The sequence below is a fragment of the Pleuronectes platessa genome, chromosome 6, assembly GCF_947347685.1.
Source record: "Pleuronectes platessa chromosome 6, fPlePla1.1, whole genome shotgun sequence".
NCBI lineage: Eukaryota > Metazoa > Chordata > Actinopteri > Pleuronectiformes > Pleuronectidae > Pleuronectes > Pleuronectes platessa.
Window position 1 is genome coordinate 14,246,155 of NC_070631.1, and position 15,651 is coordinate 14,261,805.

At 42.2% G+C, this 15,651-nt stretch overlaps 3 protein-coding genes and 1 pseudogene across 3 annotated transcripts; all 4 read right to left on the reverse strand.

The window, feature by feature from the left end:
* Window positions 1-916: 916 nt before the first annotated feature.
* LOC128442603 (heat shock 70 kDa protein-like) lies at window positions 917-3,662 on the reverse strand. Its single transcript, XM_053425150.1, has 2 exons — window positions 3,535-3,662; window positions 917-3,095 (listed from the first exon to the last, which is right to left on the reverse strand). The coding sequence occupies exon 2, from the start codon at window positions 3,070-3,072 to the stop codon at window positions 1,150-1,152; it is 1,923 nt and encodes a 640-aa protein (XP_053281125.1). The 5' UTR covers window positions 3,073-3,095; window positions 3,535-3,662; the 3' UTR covers window positions 917-1,149.
* A 258-nt stretch (window positions 3,663-3,920) lies between these two features.
* On the reverse strand, window positions 3,921-7,569 carry LOC128442535 (heat shock 70 kDa protein-like). The gene is made up of 2 exons (XM_053425033.1): window positions 7,416-7,569; window positions 3,921-6,972 (listed from the first exon to the last, which is right to left on the reverse strand). The coding sequence occupies exon 2, from the start codon at window positions 6,947-6,949 to the stop codon at window positions 5,027-5,029; it is 1,923 nt and encodes a 640-aa protein (XP_053281008.1). The 5' UTR covers window positions 6,950-6,972; window positions 7,416-7,569; the 3' UTR covers window positions 3,921-5,026.
* Window positions 7,570-7,802: 233 nt separating this feature from the next.
* LOC128442611 (heat shock 70 kDa protein) lies at window positions 7,803-11,526 on the reverse strand. Its single transcript, XM_053425162.1, has 2 exons — window positions 11,373-11,526; window positions 7,803-10,929 (listed from the first exon to the last, which is right to left on the reverse strand). Exon 2 carries the CDS (start codon window positions 10,904-10,906, stop codon window positions 8,984-8,986), a length of 1,923 nt encoding a protein of 640 aa, XP_053281137.1. The 5' UTR covers window positions 10,907-10,929; window positions 11,373-11,526; the 3' UTR covers window positions 7,803-8,983.
* A 233-nt stretch (window positions 11,527-11,759) lies between these two features.
* On the reverse strand, window positions 11,760-15,425 carry LOC128442636 (heat shock 70 kDa protein-like; annotated as a pseudogene).
* Between the last annotated feature and the right edge of the window lie 226 nt (window positions 15,426-15,651).

The following is a 15,651-nucleotide window of genomic DNA, read 5'->3' on the forward strand; positions in this document are numbered from 1 at the left end:
ACCTCTTTCTCATTTGTCTCAGAATGAACAGTTTCACACATGTAACTGTTAAAGGACTGGCTTTATTGCTGATTGAATGCATTATTTTACTTACTTAGTAGACACGTGTGCATTTTGATCGCATGAAATATTTGTTTAGGTGACCCCACCGGATCAAATTAAGACATTGACATGAATGTGGCAAACATAAAGATAATAGTTCTTATAGAGTTACACTTAACAGCAGAAGCAGAGGAAAGAAGACATTAAATGTAGCACTGGTGGGTAAATGTTAGCAAGGAATGTTCATTTATTGAAGGTCATTTTGGAAATTGAATTGCCGTGAATGATTAAAAAAGGCACATTCATAGTATTATCCAGTAATCAGAATCAGAATCAGAAAGTATTTATTGCCAAGTAGGTTTACACATACAAGGAATTTGCTCTGAAACATAAAAACATAAAAAAACAATAAATACAACACACATAAGAAAAGCAATAAACAGAAACAATGTATATTTACTCACTATTTACTTCTTATTTACTCCCTATTTCTAATATTTATACAAGAAACCATCTTCAGCGAGACACCACTCTGCTGGGATTTAAGTGAGCAAATGAAAGCTCGGTAGGAAATGAGGAAAGTTATATTCTCTGCCTTTTGACTAAAAGTGTGCAACATGACACCAATTCTGTCTTTTATAGCCATGACTGATGCTGAGACCCCGAATCTCTCTTTTGATCCAGCTTTGAGTACAACACCTTGTTTTCAGGTCTCATACATGTAGTGCAATACAAGCATTCAAGTTTCATTCCTACCTGAGGTTTCTGCTCTGAGAAAACAGGACCATTACATCCCTGACTGCAGGGTATTTGTCCTCAATTCTAGGTGCAAATTTATAAAAAAAATAAAATAATTGAAAATACATTACAAATATTTGAATGCTTTGATAAATCTTTATTTAAAATGTGCTGTGAGAGAACACAAGAGAGAAAAGTGAACGAAGCAGAATACAAATCTATAATGAGTGCCAGTTGATTGAGGGCCATATAAAATATTTGTATCATTAGTAGCAAAAAATAACAACAATAAATTAACAATAGTTGTGCAAACAAACACTTCGTCTAGGTTAACATATTCGTGCAAACAAAATGCTGACATTCATGATATTAGTCCACCTCCTCAATAGTGGGACCCTGAGCGTTGCCTCCTGCATGGCCGCTGCTGCATCCTGGTGGTGGTGCCGCTCCCTGGTACAGCTTTGTCACAATGGGCTTGCACACCTTCTCTAGTTCTTTCTGCTGGTGCTCATACTCGTCCTTCTCTGCCAGCTGGTTGTTCTCCAGCCAGGAAATTGTCTGGTTGCACTTGTCAATTACAACTTTTTTATCCTCCTCCTGAATCTTTCCTTTCATACTGTCATCCTCGACACTGCTCTTCATGTTGTAGACGTAAGACTCCAGTGAGTTCCTTGATGAAATTGTGTCCCTCTTCAGGTCGTCTTCAGCCTTGTACTTATCAGCATCCTGTACCATCTGCTCAATCTCCTGTTTGCTGAGGCGGCCCTTGTCATTGGTGATGGTGATTTTGTTTTCTTTGCCGGTGCTTTTGTCGACGGCGGATACGTTCAGAATACCGTTGGCATCAATGTCGAAAGTTACCTCCACCTGTGGTACACCTCGGGGGGCAGGAGGGATACCAGCGAGCTCAAACTTGCCCAGGAGGTTATTGTCCTTGGTCATGGCTCTCTCCCCCTCATACACCTGAATTAGCACACCAGGCTGGTTATCAGCGTAGGTGGAGAAGATCTGGGTTTGCTTGCTAGGAATGGTGGTGTTGCGTTTGATTAGCGGCGTCATGACTCCACCAACAGTCTCAATACCCAGAGACAGGGGAGCCACGTCCAGCAGCAGCAGATCTTGGACGTTCTCCGAAGTATCACCCATGAGGATGGCAGCCTGGACTGCTGCACCATAAGCCACTGCTTCATCTGGGTTGATACTCTTGTTCAATTCTCGGCCATTAAAGAAATCTTGCAAGAACTTCTGGATTTTGGGAATTCTTGTGGAGCCACCAACCAGGACGATTTCATGGATCTTGGACTTATCCATCTTAGAATCGTGTAGGGCTTTCTCCACTGGCTCCAGTGTTCCCCTGAAGAGATCTGAGTTGAGCTCCTCAAAGCGTGCCCTTGTGATGGAGGTGTAGAAGTCGATGCCCTCAAACAGGGAGTCGATTTCAATGCTGGCCTGAGTGCTTGAGGACAGGGTCCTCTTCGCTCTCTCACAAGCGGTGCGCAGTCTCCTAACTGCTCTCTTATTTTGGCTAATGTCTTTCTTATACTTTCTTTTAAATTCCTCAAGGAAGTGACTGACCATCCGATTGTCAAAGTCCTCTCCACCAAGGTGTGTGTCTCCTGCAGTTGCTTTTACCTCAAAGATGCCATCTTCAATGGTCAGGATGGATACGTCGAAGGTGCCTCCACCGAGATCAAAGATGAGCACGTTGCGCTCTCCTCTTTTACCTTTATCCAAGCCGTAGGCAATCGCTGCTGCTGTGGGCTCGTTGATGATCCTCAGAACATTCAGACCAGAGATCACTCCAGCATCCTTAGTGGCTTGCCTCTGAGAATCATTGAAATAAGCTGGCACTGTGATGACAGCATTTGAAACCTTTTGTCCCAGGTAGGCTTCGGCTATCTCCTTCATTTTAACCAGGACCATTGACGAGATTTCCTCGGGGTAGAAGTTTTTGGTTTCACCTTTATACTCCACCTGAACTTTGGGCTTTCCGTTATCATCGATCACCTTGAAAGGCCAAAGTTTCATGTCGGACTGGACGATGGAGTCATTAAACTTTCTTCCGATTAGTCGCTTGGCATCAAATATTGTATTGGTGGGGTTCATGGCGACCTGGTTCTTGGCAGCATCTCCAATGAGCCTCTCTGTGTCGCTAAAGGCCACATAGCTGGGAGTTGTCCTGTTGCCCTGGTCGTTGGCGATGATCTCCACTTTGCCATGTTGGAAAACCGCCACGCAAGAATAGGTGGTTCCCAAATCAATGCCAATGGATATTCCCTTCGCTGAAGACATCCTGCTTGCTCCTTTAAAAGGTCCTACAAAAATTTGGAAGAAATTCAATTTACAATTTGTTTATGCTACTCATTAAAGAACCACCCGTTGCCACTGAAATCATTAAAATTGCTTAATTACTGATGTCAGTTAGCACAATTAAAATGTTTGTGTTGCTATTATTTTTGTCAATCTATTTATCAGAGATATAAACCTGTTAAATTTGCAGAAGGAAACATTAAAAAAAATATTAAACAGCCATTAATAATTTTACTGTAATCAAATAAACTCATTCTCAAATTTCAGTGTTTCTCTAATAGACTGAAATTCACTTGAGGTCACGATTAATGAAGATACAATTGCAAAATGTATGCATTTGTACTGAAAGTGTCACCATCATGGATAGATTGTAACATAATCTGCACTAATGCCACCATTTAAATCCTGAAACAATCTAACAAGTAATAATAAATTACTACTTACTTTCAGAGAGAAGTTCTGTGTCGCTCCAAGATGTTGAAGAATCTCAGCAGACTCCGTCTTGTGTCGGCTTCTTGTTCAGTGTCTCAAACTCATGCCTGCTCTCACTCAGGCAACTGCTTATATTGTTACATCCGGGTTTCCAGAACACTCCAAGCTCCACCCACTGATCCTCCCCCGAGCTCAGTGACTTGTGCAGCTGGCTGGTGCTAGAGAGACGGTGAATATTCCAGAATAGGACAGAAGTTTGACGCTCAGCCAGCGGGGCAGACTGTCACAGGAACCCAATGTGGAGAATGTGTGTGCAAGGCTCCTTCAAGTGTGGAACTTTTCTACCTTAACCATTCACCTCTTTCTCATTTGTCTCAGAATGAACAGTTTCACACATGTAACTGTTAAAGGACTGGCTTTATTGCTGATTGAATGCATTATTTTACTTACTTAGTAGACACGTGTGCATTTTGATCGCATGAAATATTTGTTTAGGTGACCCCACCGGATCAAATTAAGACATTGACATGAATGTGGCAAACATAAAGATAATAGTTCTTATAGAGTTACACTTAACAGCAGAAGCAGAGGAAAGAAGACATTAAATGTAGCACTGGTGGGTAAATGTTAGCAAGGAATGTTCATTTATTGAAGGTCATTTTGGAAATTGAATTGCCGTGAATGATTAAAAAAGGCACATTCATAGTATTATCCAGTAATCAGAATCAGAATCAGAAAGTATTTATTGCCAAGTAGGTTTACACATACAAGGAATTTGCTCTGAAACATAAAAACATAAAACACAATAAATACAACACACATAAGAAAAGCAATAAACAGAAACAATGTATATTTACTCACTATTTACTTCTTATTTACTCCCTATTTCTAATATTTATACAAGAAACCATCTTCAGCGAGACACCACTCTGCTGGGATTTAAGTGAGCAAATGAAAGCTCGGTAGGAAATGAGGAAAGTTATATTCTCTGCCTTTTGACTAAAAGTGTGCAACATGACACCAATTCTGTCTTTTATAGCCATGACTGATGCTGAGACCCCGAATCTCTCTTTTGATCCAGCTTTGAGTACAACACCTTGTTTTCAGGTCTCATACATGTAGTGCAATACAAGCATTCAAGTTTCATTCCTACCTGAGGTTTCTGCTCTGAGAAAACAGGACCATTACATCCCTGACTGCAGGGTATTTGTCCTCAATTCTAGGTGCAAATTTATAAAAAAAATAAAATAATTGAAAATACATTACAAATATTTGAATGCTTTGATAAATCTTTATTTAAAATGTGCTGTGAGAGAACACAAGAGAGAAAAGTGAACGAAGCAGAATACAAATCTATAATGAGTGCCAGTTGATTGAGGGCCATATAAAATATTTGTATCATTAGTAGCAAAAAATAACAACAATAAATTAACAATAGTTGTGCAAACAAACACTTCGTCTAGGTTAACATATTCGTGCAAACAAAATGCTGACATTCATGATATTAGTCCACCTCCTCAATAGTGGGACCCTGAGCGTTGCCTCCTGCATGGCCGCTGCTGCATCCTGGTGGTGGTGCCGCTCCCTGGTACAGCTTTGTCACAATGGGCTTGCACACCTTCTCTAGTTCTTTCTGCTGGTGCTCATACTCGTCCTTCTCTGCCAGCTGGTTGTTCTCCAGCCAGGAAATTGTCTGGTTGCACTTGTCAATTACAACTTTTTTATCCTCCTCCTGAATCTTTCCTTTCATACTGTCATCCTCGACACTGCTCTTCATGTTGTAGACGTAAGACTCCAGTGAGTTCCTTGATGAAATTGTGTCCCTCTTCAGGTCGTCTTCAGCCTTGTACTTATCAGCATCCTGTACCATCTGCTCAATCTCCTGTTTGCTGAGGCGGCCCTTGTCATTGGTGATGGTGATTTTGTTTTCTTTGCCGGTGCTTTTGTCGACGGCGGATACGTTCAGAATACCGTTGGCATCAATGTCGAAAGTTACCTCCACCTGTGGTACACCTCGGGGGGCAGGAGGGATGCCAGCGAGCTCAAACTTGCCCAGGAGGTTATTGTCCTTGGTCATGGCTCTCTCCCCCTCATACACCTGAATTAGCACACCAGGCTGGTTATCAGCGTAGGTGGAGAAGATCTGGGTTTGCTTGCTGGGAATGGTGGTGTTGCGTTTGATTAGTGGCGTCATGACTCCACCAACAGTCTCAATACCCAGAGACAGGGGAGCCACGTCCAGCAGCAGCAGATCTTGGACGTTCTCCGAAGTATCACCCATGAGGATGGCAGCCTGGACTGCTGCACCATAAGCCACTGCTTCATCTGGGTTGATACTCTTGTTCAATTCTCGGCCATTAAAGAAATCTTGCAAGAACTTCTGGATTTTGGGAATTCTTGTGGAGCCACCAACCAGGACGATTTCATGGATCTTGGACTTATCCATCTTAGAATCTTGTAGGGCTTTCTCCACTGGCTCCAGTGTTCCCCTGAAGAGATCTGAGTTGAGCTCCTCAAAGCGTGCCCTTGTGATGGAGGTGTAGAAGTCGATGCCCTCAAACAGGGAGTCGATTTCAATGCTGGCCTGGGTGCTTGAGGACAGGGTCCTCTTCGCTCTCTCACAAGCGGTGCGCAGTCTCCTAACTGCTCTCTTATTTTGGCTAATGTCTTTCTTATACTTTCTTTTAAATTCCTCAAGGAAGTGACTGACCATCCGATTGTCAAAGTCCTCTCCACCAAGGTGTGTGTCTCCTGCAGTGGCTTTTACCTCAAAGATGCCATCTTCAATGGTCAGGATGGACACGTCGAAGGTGCCTCCACCGAGATCAAAGATGAGCACGTTGCGCTCTCCTCTTTTACCTTTATCCAAGCCGTAGGCAATCGCTGCTGCTGTGGGCTCGTTGATGATCCTCAGAACATTCAGACCAGAGATCACTCCAGCATCCTTAGTGGCTTGCCTCTGAGAATCATTGAAATAAGCTGGCACTGTGATGACTGCATTTGAAACCTTTTGTCCCAGGTAGGCCTCGGCTATCTCCTTCATTTTAACCAAGACCATTGACGAGATTTCCTCGGGGTAGAAGTTTTTGGTTTCACCTTTATACTCCACCTGAACTTTGGGCTTTCCGTTATCATCGATCACCTTGAAAGGCCAAAGTTTCATGTCGGACTGGACGATGGAGTCATTAAACTTTCTTCCGATTAGTCGCTTGGCATCAAATATTGTATTGGTGGGGTTCATGGCGACCTGGTTCTTGGCAGCATCTCCAATGAGCCTCTCTGTGTCGCTAAAGGCCACATAGCTGGGAGTTGTCCTGTTGCCCTGGTCGTTGGCGATGATCTCCACTTTGCCATGTTGGAAAACCGCCACGCAAGAATAGGTGGTTCCCAAATCAATGCCAATGGATATTCCCTTCGCTGAAGACATCCTGCTTGCTCCTTTAAAAGGTCCTACAAAAATTTGGAAGAAATTCAATTTACAATTTTTTATGCTACTCATTAAAGAACCACCCGTTGCCACTGAAATCATTAAAAATTCCTTAATTACTTATGTCAGTTAGCACAATTTAAATGTTTTTGTTGCTATTATTTTTGTCCATCTATGTATCAGAGATATAAACCTATGTTAATTTTGCAAATGGAAACTTTAAAAAAAACTATTAAAAACAACATTCATAATTTTCTGAAATCAAATAAACTCATTCTCAAATGTCAGTGTTTCTCTAATAGACTGAAATTCACTTGAGGTCACGATTAATGAAGATACAATTGCTAAATGTATGCATTTGTACTGAAAGTGTCACCATCATGGATAGATTGTAACATTAATCTGCACTAATGCCATGATTTAAATCCTGAAACAATCTAACAAGTAACAATAAATTACTACTTACTTTCAGAGATAAGTTCTGTGTCGCTCCAAGATGTTGAAGAATCTCAGCAGACTCCGTCTTGTGTCGGCTTCTTGTTCAGTGTCTCAAACTCATGCCTGCTCTCACTCAGGCAACTGCTTATATTGTTACATCCGGGTTTCCAGAAGACTCCAAGCTCCACCCACTGCTCCTCCCCCGAGCTCAGTGACTAGTGCAGCTGGCTGGTGCGAGAGAGACGGTGAATATTCCAGAATAGGACAGAAGTTTGACGCTCAGCCAGCGGGGCAGACTGTCACAGGATCCCCAATGTGGAGAATGTGTGTGCAAGGCTCCTTCAAGTGTGGAACTTTTCTACCTTATCCATTCACCTCTTTCTCATTTGTCTCAGAATGAACAGTTTCACACATGTAACTGTTAAAGGACTGGCTTTATTGCTGATTGAATGCATTCTTTTACATACTTAGTAGACACGTGTGCATTTTGATCACATTAAATATTTGTTTAGGCGACCCCACAGGATCAAATTAAGACAGTGACAGGAATGTGGCAAACATAAAGATAATAGTTCTTACAGTAGAGTGACACTTAACAGCAGAAGCAGAGGACAGAAGACATTAATTGTAGCACTGGTGAGTAAATGTTAGCAAGGAATGTTCATTTATTGAATGTCATTTTGGAAATTTAATTGCCGTGAATGATTAAAAAAGGCACATTCATAGTATTATCCAGTAATCAGAATCAGAATCAGAAAGTATTTATTGCCAAGTAGGTTTACACATACAAGGAATTTGCTCTGAAACATAAAAACATAAAACACAATAAATACAACACACATAAGAAAAGCAATAAACAGAAACAATGTATATTTACTCACTATTTACTTCTTATTTACTCCCTTTTTCTAATATTTATACAAGAAACAATCTTCAGCGAGACACCGCTCTGCTGGGATTTAAGTGAGTAAATGAAAGCTCGGTAGGAAATGAGGAAAGTTATATTCTCTGCTTTTTGACTAAAAGTGTGCAACATGGCACCAATTCTGTCTTTTATAGCCATGACTGATGCTGAGACCCCGAATCTCTCTTTGATCCTGCTTTGAATACTACACCTTGTTTTCAGGTCTCATACATGTAGTGCAATACAAGCATTCAAGTTTCATTCCTACCTGAGGTTTCTGCTCTGAGAAAACAGGACCATTACATCCCTGACTGCAGGGTATTTGTCCTCAATTCTAGGTGCAAATTTATAAAAAAAATATATTTGAAAATACATTACAAATATTTGTATTAGATAAATCTTTATTTAAAATGTGCTGTGAGAGGACACAAGAGGGAAAAGTGAACGAAGCACAATAAAAATCTATAATGAGTGCCAGTTGATTGAGGGCTAATAATGGTGAAGTCAATTTTAGCTACACCTGCTTGCTGACTAGGAGGAAAACTCGCAATTTAATGTTCAAACATCTCAGCCATATAAAATATTTGTATCATTACTGGCAAAAAATAACAATAAATTAACAATAGTTGTGCAAACAAACACTTCGTCTAGGTTAACATATTCGTTTAAACAAAATGCTGACATTCATGATATTAGTCCACCTCTTCAATAGTGGGACCCTGAGCGTTGTCTCCTGCATGGCCGCTGCTGCATCCTGGTGGTGGTGCCGCTCCCTGGTACAGCTTTGTCACAATGGGCTTGCACACCTTCTCTAGTTCTTTCTGCTGGTGCTCATACTCGTCCTTCTCTGCCAGCTGGTTGTTCTCCAGCCAGGAAATTGTCTGGTTGCACTTGTCAATTACAACTTTTTTATCCTCCTCCTGAATCTTTCCTTTCGTACTGTCATCCTCGACACTGCTCTTCATGTTGTAGACGTAAGACTCCAGTGAGTTCCTTGATGAAATTGTGTCCCTCTTCAGGTCGTCTTCAGCCTTGTACTTATCAGCATCCTGTACCATCTGCTCAATCTCCTGTTTGCTGAGGCGGCCCTTGTCATTGGTGATGGTGATTTTGTTTTCTTTGCCGGTGCTTTTGTCGACAGCAGATACGTTCAGAATACCGTTGGCATCAATGTCGAAAGTTACCTCCACCTGTGGTACACCTCGGGGGGCAGGAGGGATACCAGCGAGCTCAAACTTGCCCAGGAGGTTATTGTCCTTGGTCATGGCTCTCTCCCCCTCATACACCTGAATTAGCACACCAGGCTGGTTATCAGCGTAGGTGGAGAAGATCTGGGTTTGCTTGCTGGGAATGGTGGTGTTGCGTTTGATTAGCGGCGTCATGACTCCACCAACAGTCTCAATACCCAGAGACAGGGGAGCCACGTCCAGCAGCAGCAGATCTTGGACGTTCTCCGAAGTATCACCCATGAGGATGGCAGCCTGGACTGCTGCACCATAAGCCACTGCTTCATCTGGGTTGATACTCTTGTTCAATTCTCGGCCATTAAAGAAATCTTGCAAGAACTTCTGGATTTTGGGAATTCTTGTGGAGCCACCAACCAGGACGATTTCATGGATCTTGGACTTATCCATCTTAGAATCTTGTAGGGCTTTCTCCACTGGCTCCAGTGTTCCCCTGAAGAGATCTGAGTTGAGCTCCTCAAAGCGTGCCCTTGTGATGGAGGTGTAGAAGTCGATGCCCTCAAACAGGGAGTCGATTTCAATGCTGGCCTGGGTGCTTGAGGACAGGGTCCTCTTCGCTCTCTCACAAGCGGTGCGCAGTCTCCTAACTGCTCTCTTATTTTGGCTAATGTCTTTCTTATACTTTCTTTTAAATTCCTCAAGGAAGTGACTGACCATCCGATTGTCAAAGTCCTCTCCACCAAGGTGTGTGTCTCCTGCAGTGGCTTTTACCTCAAAGATGCCATCTTCAATGGTCAGGATGGACACGTCGAAGGTGCCTCCACCGAGATCAAAGATGAGCACGTTGCGCTCTCCTCTTTTACCTTTATCCAAGCCGTAGGCAATCGCTGCTGCTGTGGGCTCGTTGATGATCCTCAGAACATTCAGACCAGAGATCACTCCAGCATCCTTAGTGGCTTGCCTCTGAGAATCATTGAAATAAGCTGGCACTGTGATGACTGCATTTGAAACCTTTTGTCCCAGGTAGGCCTCGGCTATCTCCTTCATTTTAACCAAGACCATTGACGAGATTTCCTCGGGGTAGAAGTTTTTGGTTTCACCTTTATACTCCACCTGAACTTTGGGCTTTCCGTTATCATCGATCACCTTGAAAGGCCAAAGTTTCATGTCGGACTGGACGATGGAGTCATTAAACTTTCTTCCGATTAGTCGCTTGGCATCAAATATTGTATTGGTGGGGTTCATGGCGACCTGGTTCTTGGCAGCATCTCCAATGAGCCTCTCTGTGTCGCTAAAGGCCACATAGCTGGGAGTTGTCCTGTTGCCCTGGTCGTTGGCGATGATCTCCACTTTGCCATGTTGGAAAACCGCCACGCAAGAATAGGTGGTTCCCAAATCAATGCCAATGGATATTCCCTTCGCTGAAGACATCCTGCTTGCTCCTTTAAAAGGTCCTACAAAAATTTGGAAGAAATTCAATTTACAATTTTTTATGCTACTCATTAAAGAACCACCCGTTGCCACTGAAATCATTAAAAATTCCTTAATTACTTATGTCAGTTAGCACAATTTAAATGTTTTTGTTGCTATTATTTTTGTCCATCTATGTATCAGAGATATAAACCTATGTTAATTTTGCAAATGGAAACTTTAAAAAAAACTATTAAAAACAACATTCATAATTTTCTGAAATCAAATAAACTCATTCTCAAATGTCAGTGTTTCTCTAATAGACTGAAATTCACTTGAGGTCACGATTAATGAAGATACAATTGCTAAATGTATGCATTTGTACTGAAAGTGTCACCATCATGGATAGATTGTAACATTAATCTGCACTAATGCCATGATTTAAATCCTGAAACAATCTAACAAGTAACAATAAATTACTACTTACTTTCAGAGATAAGTTCTGTGTCGCTCCAAGATGTTGAAGAATCTCAGCAGACTCCGTCTTGTGTCGGCTTCTTGTTCAGTGTCTCAAACTCATGCCTGCTCTCACTCAGGCAACTGCTTATATTGTTACATCCGGGTTTCCAGAAGACTCCAAGCTCCACCCACTGCTCCTCCCCCGAGCTCAGTGACTAGTGCAGCTGGCTGGTGCGAGAGAGACGGTGAATATTCCAGAATAGGACAGAAGTTTGACGCTCAGCCAGCGGGGCAGACTGTCACAGGATCCCCAATGTGGAGAATGTGTGTGCAAGGCTCCTTCAAGTGTGGAACTTTTCTACCTTATCCATTCACCTCTTTCTCATTTGTCTCAGAATGAACAGTTTCACACATGTAACTGTTAAAGGACTGGCTTTATTGCTGATTGAATGCATTCTTTTACATACTTAGTAGACACGTGTGCATTTTGATCACATTAAATATTTGTTTAGGCGACCCCACAGGATCAAATTAAGACAGTGACAGGAATGTGGCAAACATAAAGATAATAGTTCTTACAGTAGAGTGACACTTAACAGCAGAAGCAGAGGACAGAAGACATTAATTGTAGCACTGGTGAGTAAATGTTAGCAAGGAATGTTCATTTATTGAATGTCATTTTGGAAATTTAATTGCCGTGAATGATTAAAAAAGGCACATTCATAGTATTATCCAGTAATCAGAATCAGAATCAGAAAGTATTTATTGCCAAGTAGGTTTACACATACAAGGAATTTGCTCTGAAACATAAAAACATAAAACACAATAAATACAACACACATAAGAAAAGCAATAAACAGAAACAATGTATATTTACTCACTATTTACTTCTTATTTACTCCCTTTTTCTAATATTTATACAAGAAACAATCTTCAGCGAGACACCGCTCTGCTGGGATTTAAGTGAGTAAATGAAAGCTCGGTAGGAAATGAGGAAAGTTATATTCTCTGCTTTTTGACTAAAAGTGTGCAACATGGCACCAATTCTGTCTTTTATAGCCATGACTGATGCTGAGACCCCGAATCTCTCTTTTGATCCAGCTTTGAGTACAACACCTTGTTTTCAGGTCTCATACATGTAGTGCAATACAAGCATTCAAGTTTCATTCCTACCTGAGGTTTCTGCTCTGAGAAAACAGGACCATTACATCCCTGACTGCAGGGTATTTGTCCTCAATTCTAGGTGCAAATTTATAAAAAAAATATATTTGAAAATACATTACAAATATTTGTATTAGATAAATCTTTATTTAAAATGTGCTGTGAGAGGACACAAGAGGGAAAAGTGAACGAAGCACAATAAAAATCTATAATGAGTGCCAGTTGATTGAGGGCTAATAATGGTGAAGTCAATTTTAGCTACACCTGCTTGCTGACTAGGAGGAAAACTCGCAATTTAATGTTCAAACATCTCAGCCATATAAAATATTTGTATCATTACTGGCAAAAAATAACAATAAATTAACAATAGTTGTGCAAACAAACACTTCGTCTAGGTTAACATATTCGTTTAAACAAAATGCTGACATTCATGATATTAGTCCACCTCTTCAATAGTGGGACCCTGAGCGTTGTCTCCTGCATGGCCGCTGCTGCATCCTGGTGGTGGTGCCGCTCCCTGGTACAGCTTTGTCACAATGGGCTTGCACACCTTCTCTAGTTCTTTCTGCTGGTGCTCATACTCGTCCTTCTCTGCCAGCTGGTTGTTCTCCAGCCAGGAAATTGTCTGGTTGCACTTGTCAATTACAACTTTTTTATCCTCCTCCTGAATCTTTCCTTTCGTACTGTCATCCTCGACACTGCTCTTCATGTTGTAGACGTAAGACTCCAGTGAGTTCCTTGATGAAATTGTGTCCCTCTTCAGGTCGTCTTCAGCCTTGTACTTATCAGCATCCTGTACCATCTGCTCAATCTCCTGTTTGCTGAGGCGGCCCTTGTCATTGGTGATGGTGATTTTGTTTTCTTTGCCGGTGCTTTTGTCGACAGCAGATACGTTCAGAATACCGTTGGCATCAATGTCGAAAGTTACCTCCACCTGTGGTACACCTCGGGGGGCAGGAGGGATACCAGCGAGCTCAAACTTGCCCAGGAGGTTATTGTCCTTGGTCATGGCTCTCTCCCCCTCATACACCTGAATTAGCACACCAGGCTGGTTATCAGCGTAGGTGGAGAAGATCTGGGTTTGCTTGCTGGGAATGGTGGTGTTGCGTTTGATTAGCGGCGTCATGACTCCACCAACAGTCTCAATACCCAGAGACAGGGGAGCCACGTCCAGCAGCAGCAGATCTTGGACGTTCTCCGAAGTGTCACCCATGAGGATGGCAGCCTGGACTGCTGCACCATAAGCCACTGCTTCATCTGGGTTGATACTCTTGTTCAATTCTCGGCCATTAAAGAAATCTTGCAAGAATTTCTGGATTTTGGGAATTCTTGTGGAGCCACCAACCAGGACGATTTCATGGATCTTGGACTTATCCATCTTAGAATCTTGTAGGGCTTTCTCCACTGGCTCCAGTGTTCCCCTGAAGAGATCTGAGTTGAGCTCCTCAAAGCGTGCCCTTGTGATGGAGGTGTAGAAGTCGATGCCCTCAAACAGGGAGTCGATTTCAATGCTGGCCTGGGTGCTTGAGGACAGGGTCCTTTTCGCTCTCTCACAAGCGGTGCGCAGTCTCCTAACTGCTCTCTTATTTTGGCTAATGTCTTTCTTGTACTTTCTTTTAAATTCCTCAAGGAAGTGACTGACCATCCGATTGTCAAAGTCCTCTCCACCAAGGTGTGTGTCTCCTGCAGTGGCTTTTACCTCAAAGATGCCATCTTCAATGGTCAGGATGGACACGTCGAAGGTGCCTCCACCGAGATCAAAGATGAGCACGTTGCGCTCTCCTCTTTTACCTTTATCCAAGCCGTAGGCAATCGCTGCTGCTGTGGGCTCGTTGATGATCCTCAGAACATTCAGACCAGAGATCACTCCAGCATCCTTAGTGGCTTGCCTCTGAGAATCATTGAAATAAGCTGGCACTGTGATGACTGCATTTGAAACCTTTTGTCCCAGGTAGGCCTCGGCTATCTCCTTCATTTTAACCAGGACCATTGACGAGATTTCCTCGGGGTAGAAGTTTTTGGTTTCACCTTATACTCCACCTGAACTTTGGGCTTTCCGTTATCATCGATCACCTTGAAAGGCCAAAGTTTCATGTCGGACTGGACGATGGAGTCATTAAACTTTCTTCCGATTAGTCGCTTGGCATCAAATATTGTATTGGTGGGGTTCATGGCGACCTGGTTCTTGGCAGCATCTCCAATGAGCCTCTCTGTGTCGCTAAAGGCCACATAGCTGGGAGTTGTCCTGTTGCCCTGGTCGTTGGCGATGATCTCCACTTTGCCATGTTGGAAAACCGCCACGCAAGAATAGGTGGTTCCCAAATCAATGCCAATGGATATTCCCTTCGCTGAAGACATCCTGCTTGCTCCTTTAAAAGGTCCTACAAAAATTTGGAAGAAATTCAATTTACAACTTTTATGCTACTCATTAAAGAACCATTAAAAGTTCCTTAATTACTTATGTCAGTTAGCACAATTAAAATGTTTTTGTTGCTATTATTTTTGTCCATCTATTTATCAGAGATATAAACCTATGTTAAATTTGCAAAAGGAAACTATTAAAAACAACATTCATAATTTTCTGAAATCAAATAAACTCATTCTCAAATGTCAGTGTTTCTCTAATAGACTGAAATTCACTTGAGGTCACGATTAATGAAGATACAATTGCAAAATGTATGCATTTGTACTGAAAGTGTCACCATCATGGATAGATTGTAACATTAATCTGCACTAATGCCATGATTTAAATCCTGAAACAATGTAACAAGTAACAATAAATTACTACTTACTTTCAGAGAGAAGTTCTGTGTCGCTCCAAGATGTTGAAGAATCTCAGCAGACTCCGTCTTGTGTCGGCTTCTTGTTCAGTGTCTCAAACTCATGCCTGCTCTCACTCAGGCAACTGCTTATATTGTTACATCCGGGTTTCCAGAACCCTCCAAGCTCCACCCCCTGCTCCTCCCCCGAGCTCAGTGACTAGTGCAGCTGGCTGGTGCGAGAGAGACTGTGAATATTCCAGAATAGGACAGAAGTTTGACTCTCAGCCAGCGGGACAGACTGTCACAGGAACCCAATGTGGAGAATGTGTGTGCAAGGCTCCTTCAAGTGTGGAACATTTCTACCTTAACCATTCACCTCTTTCT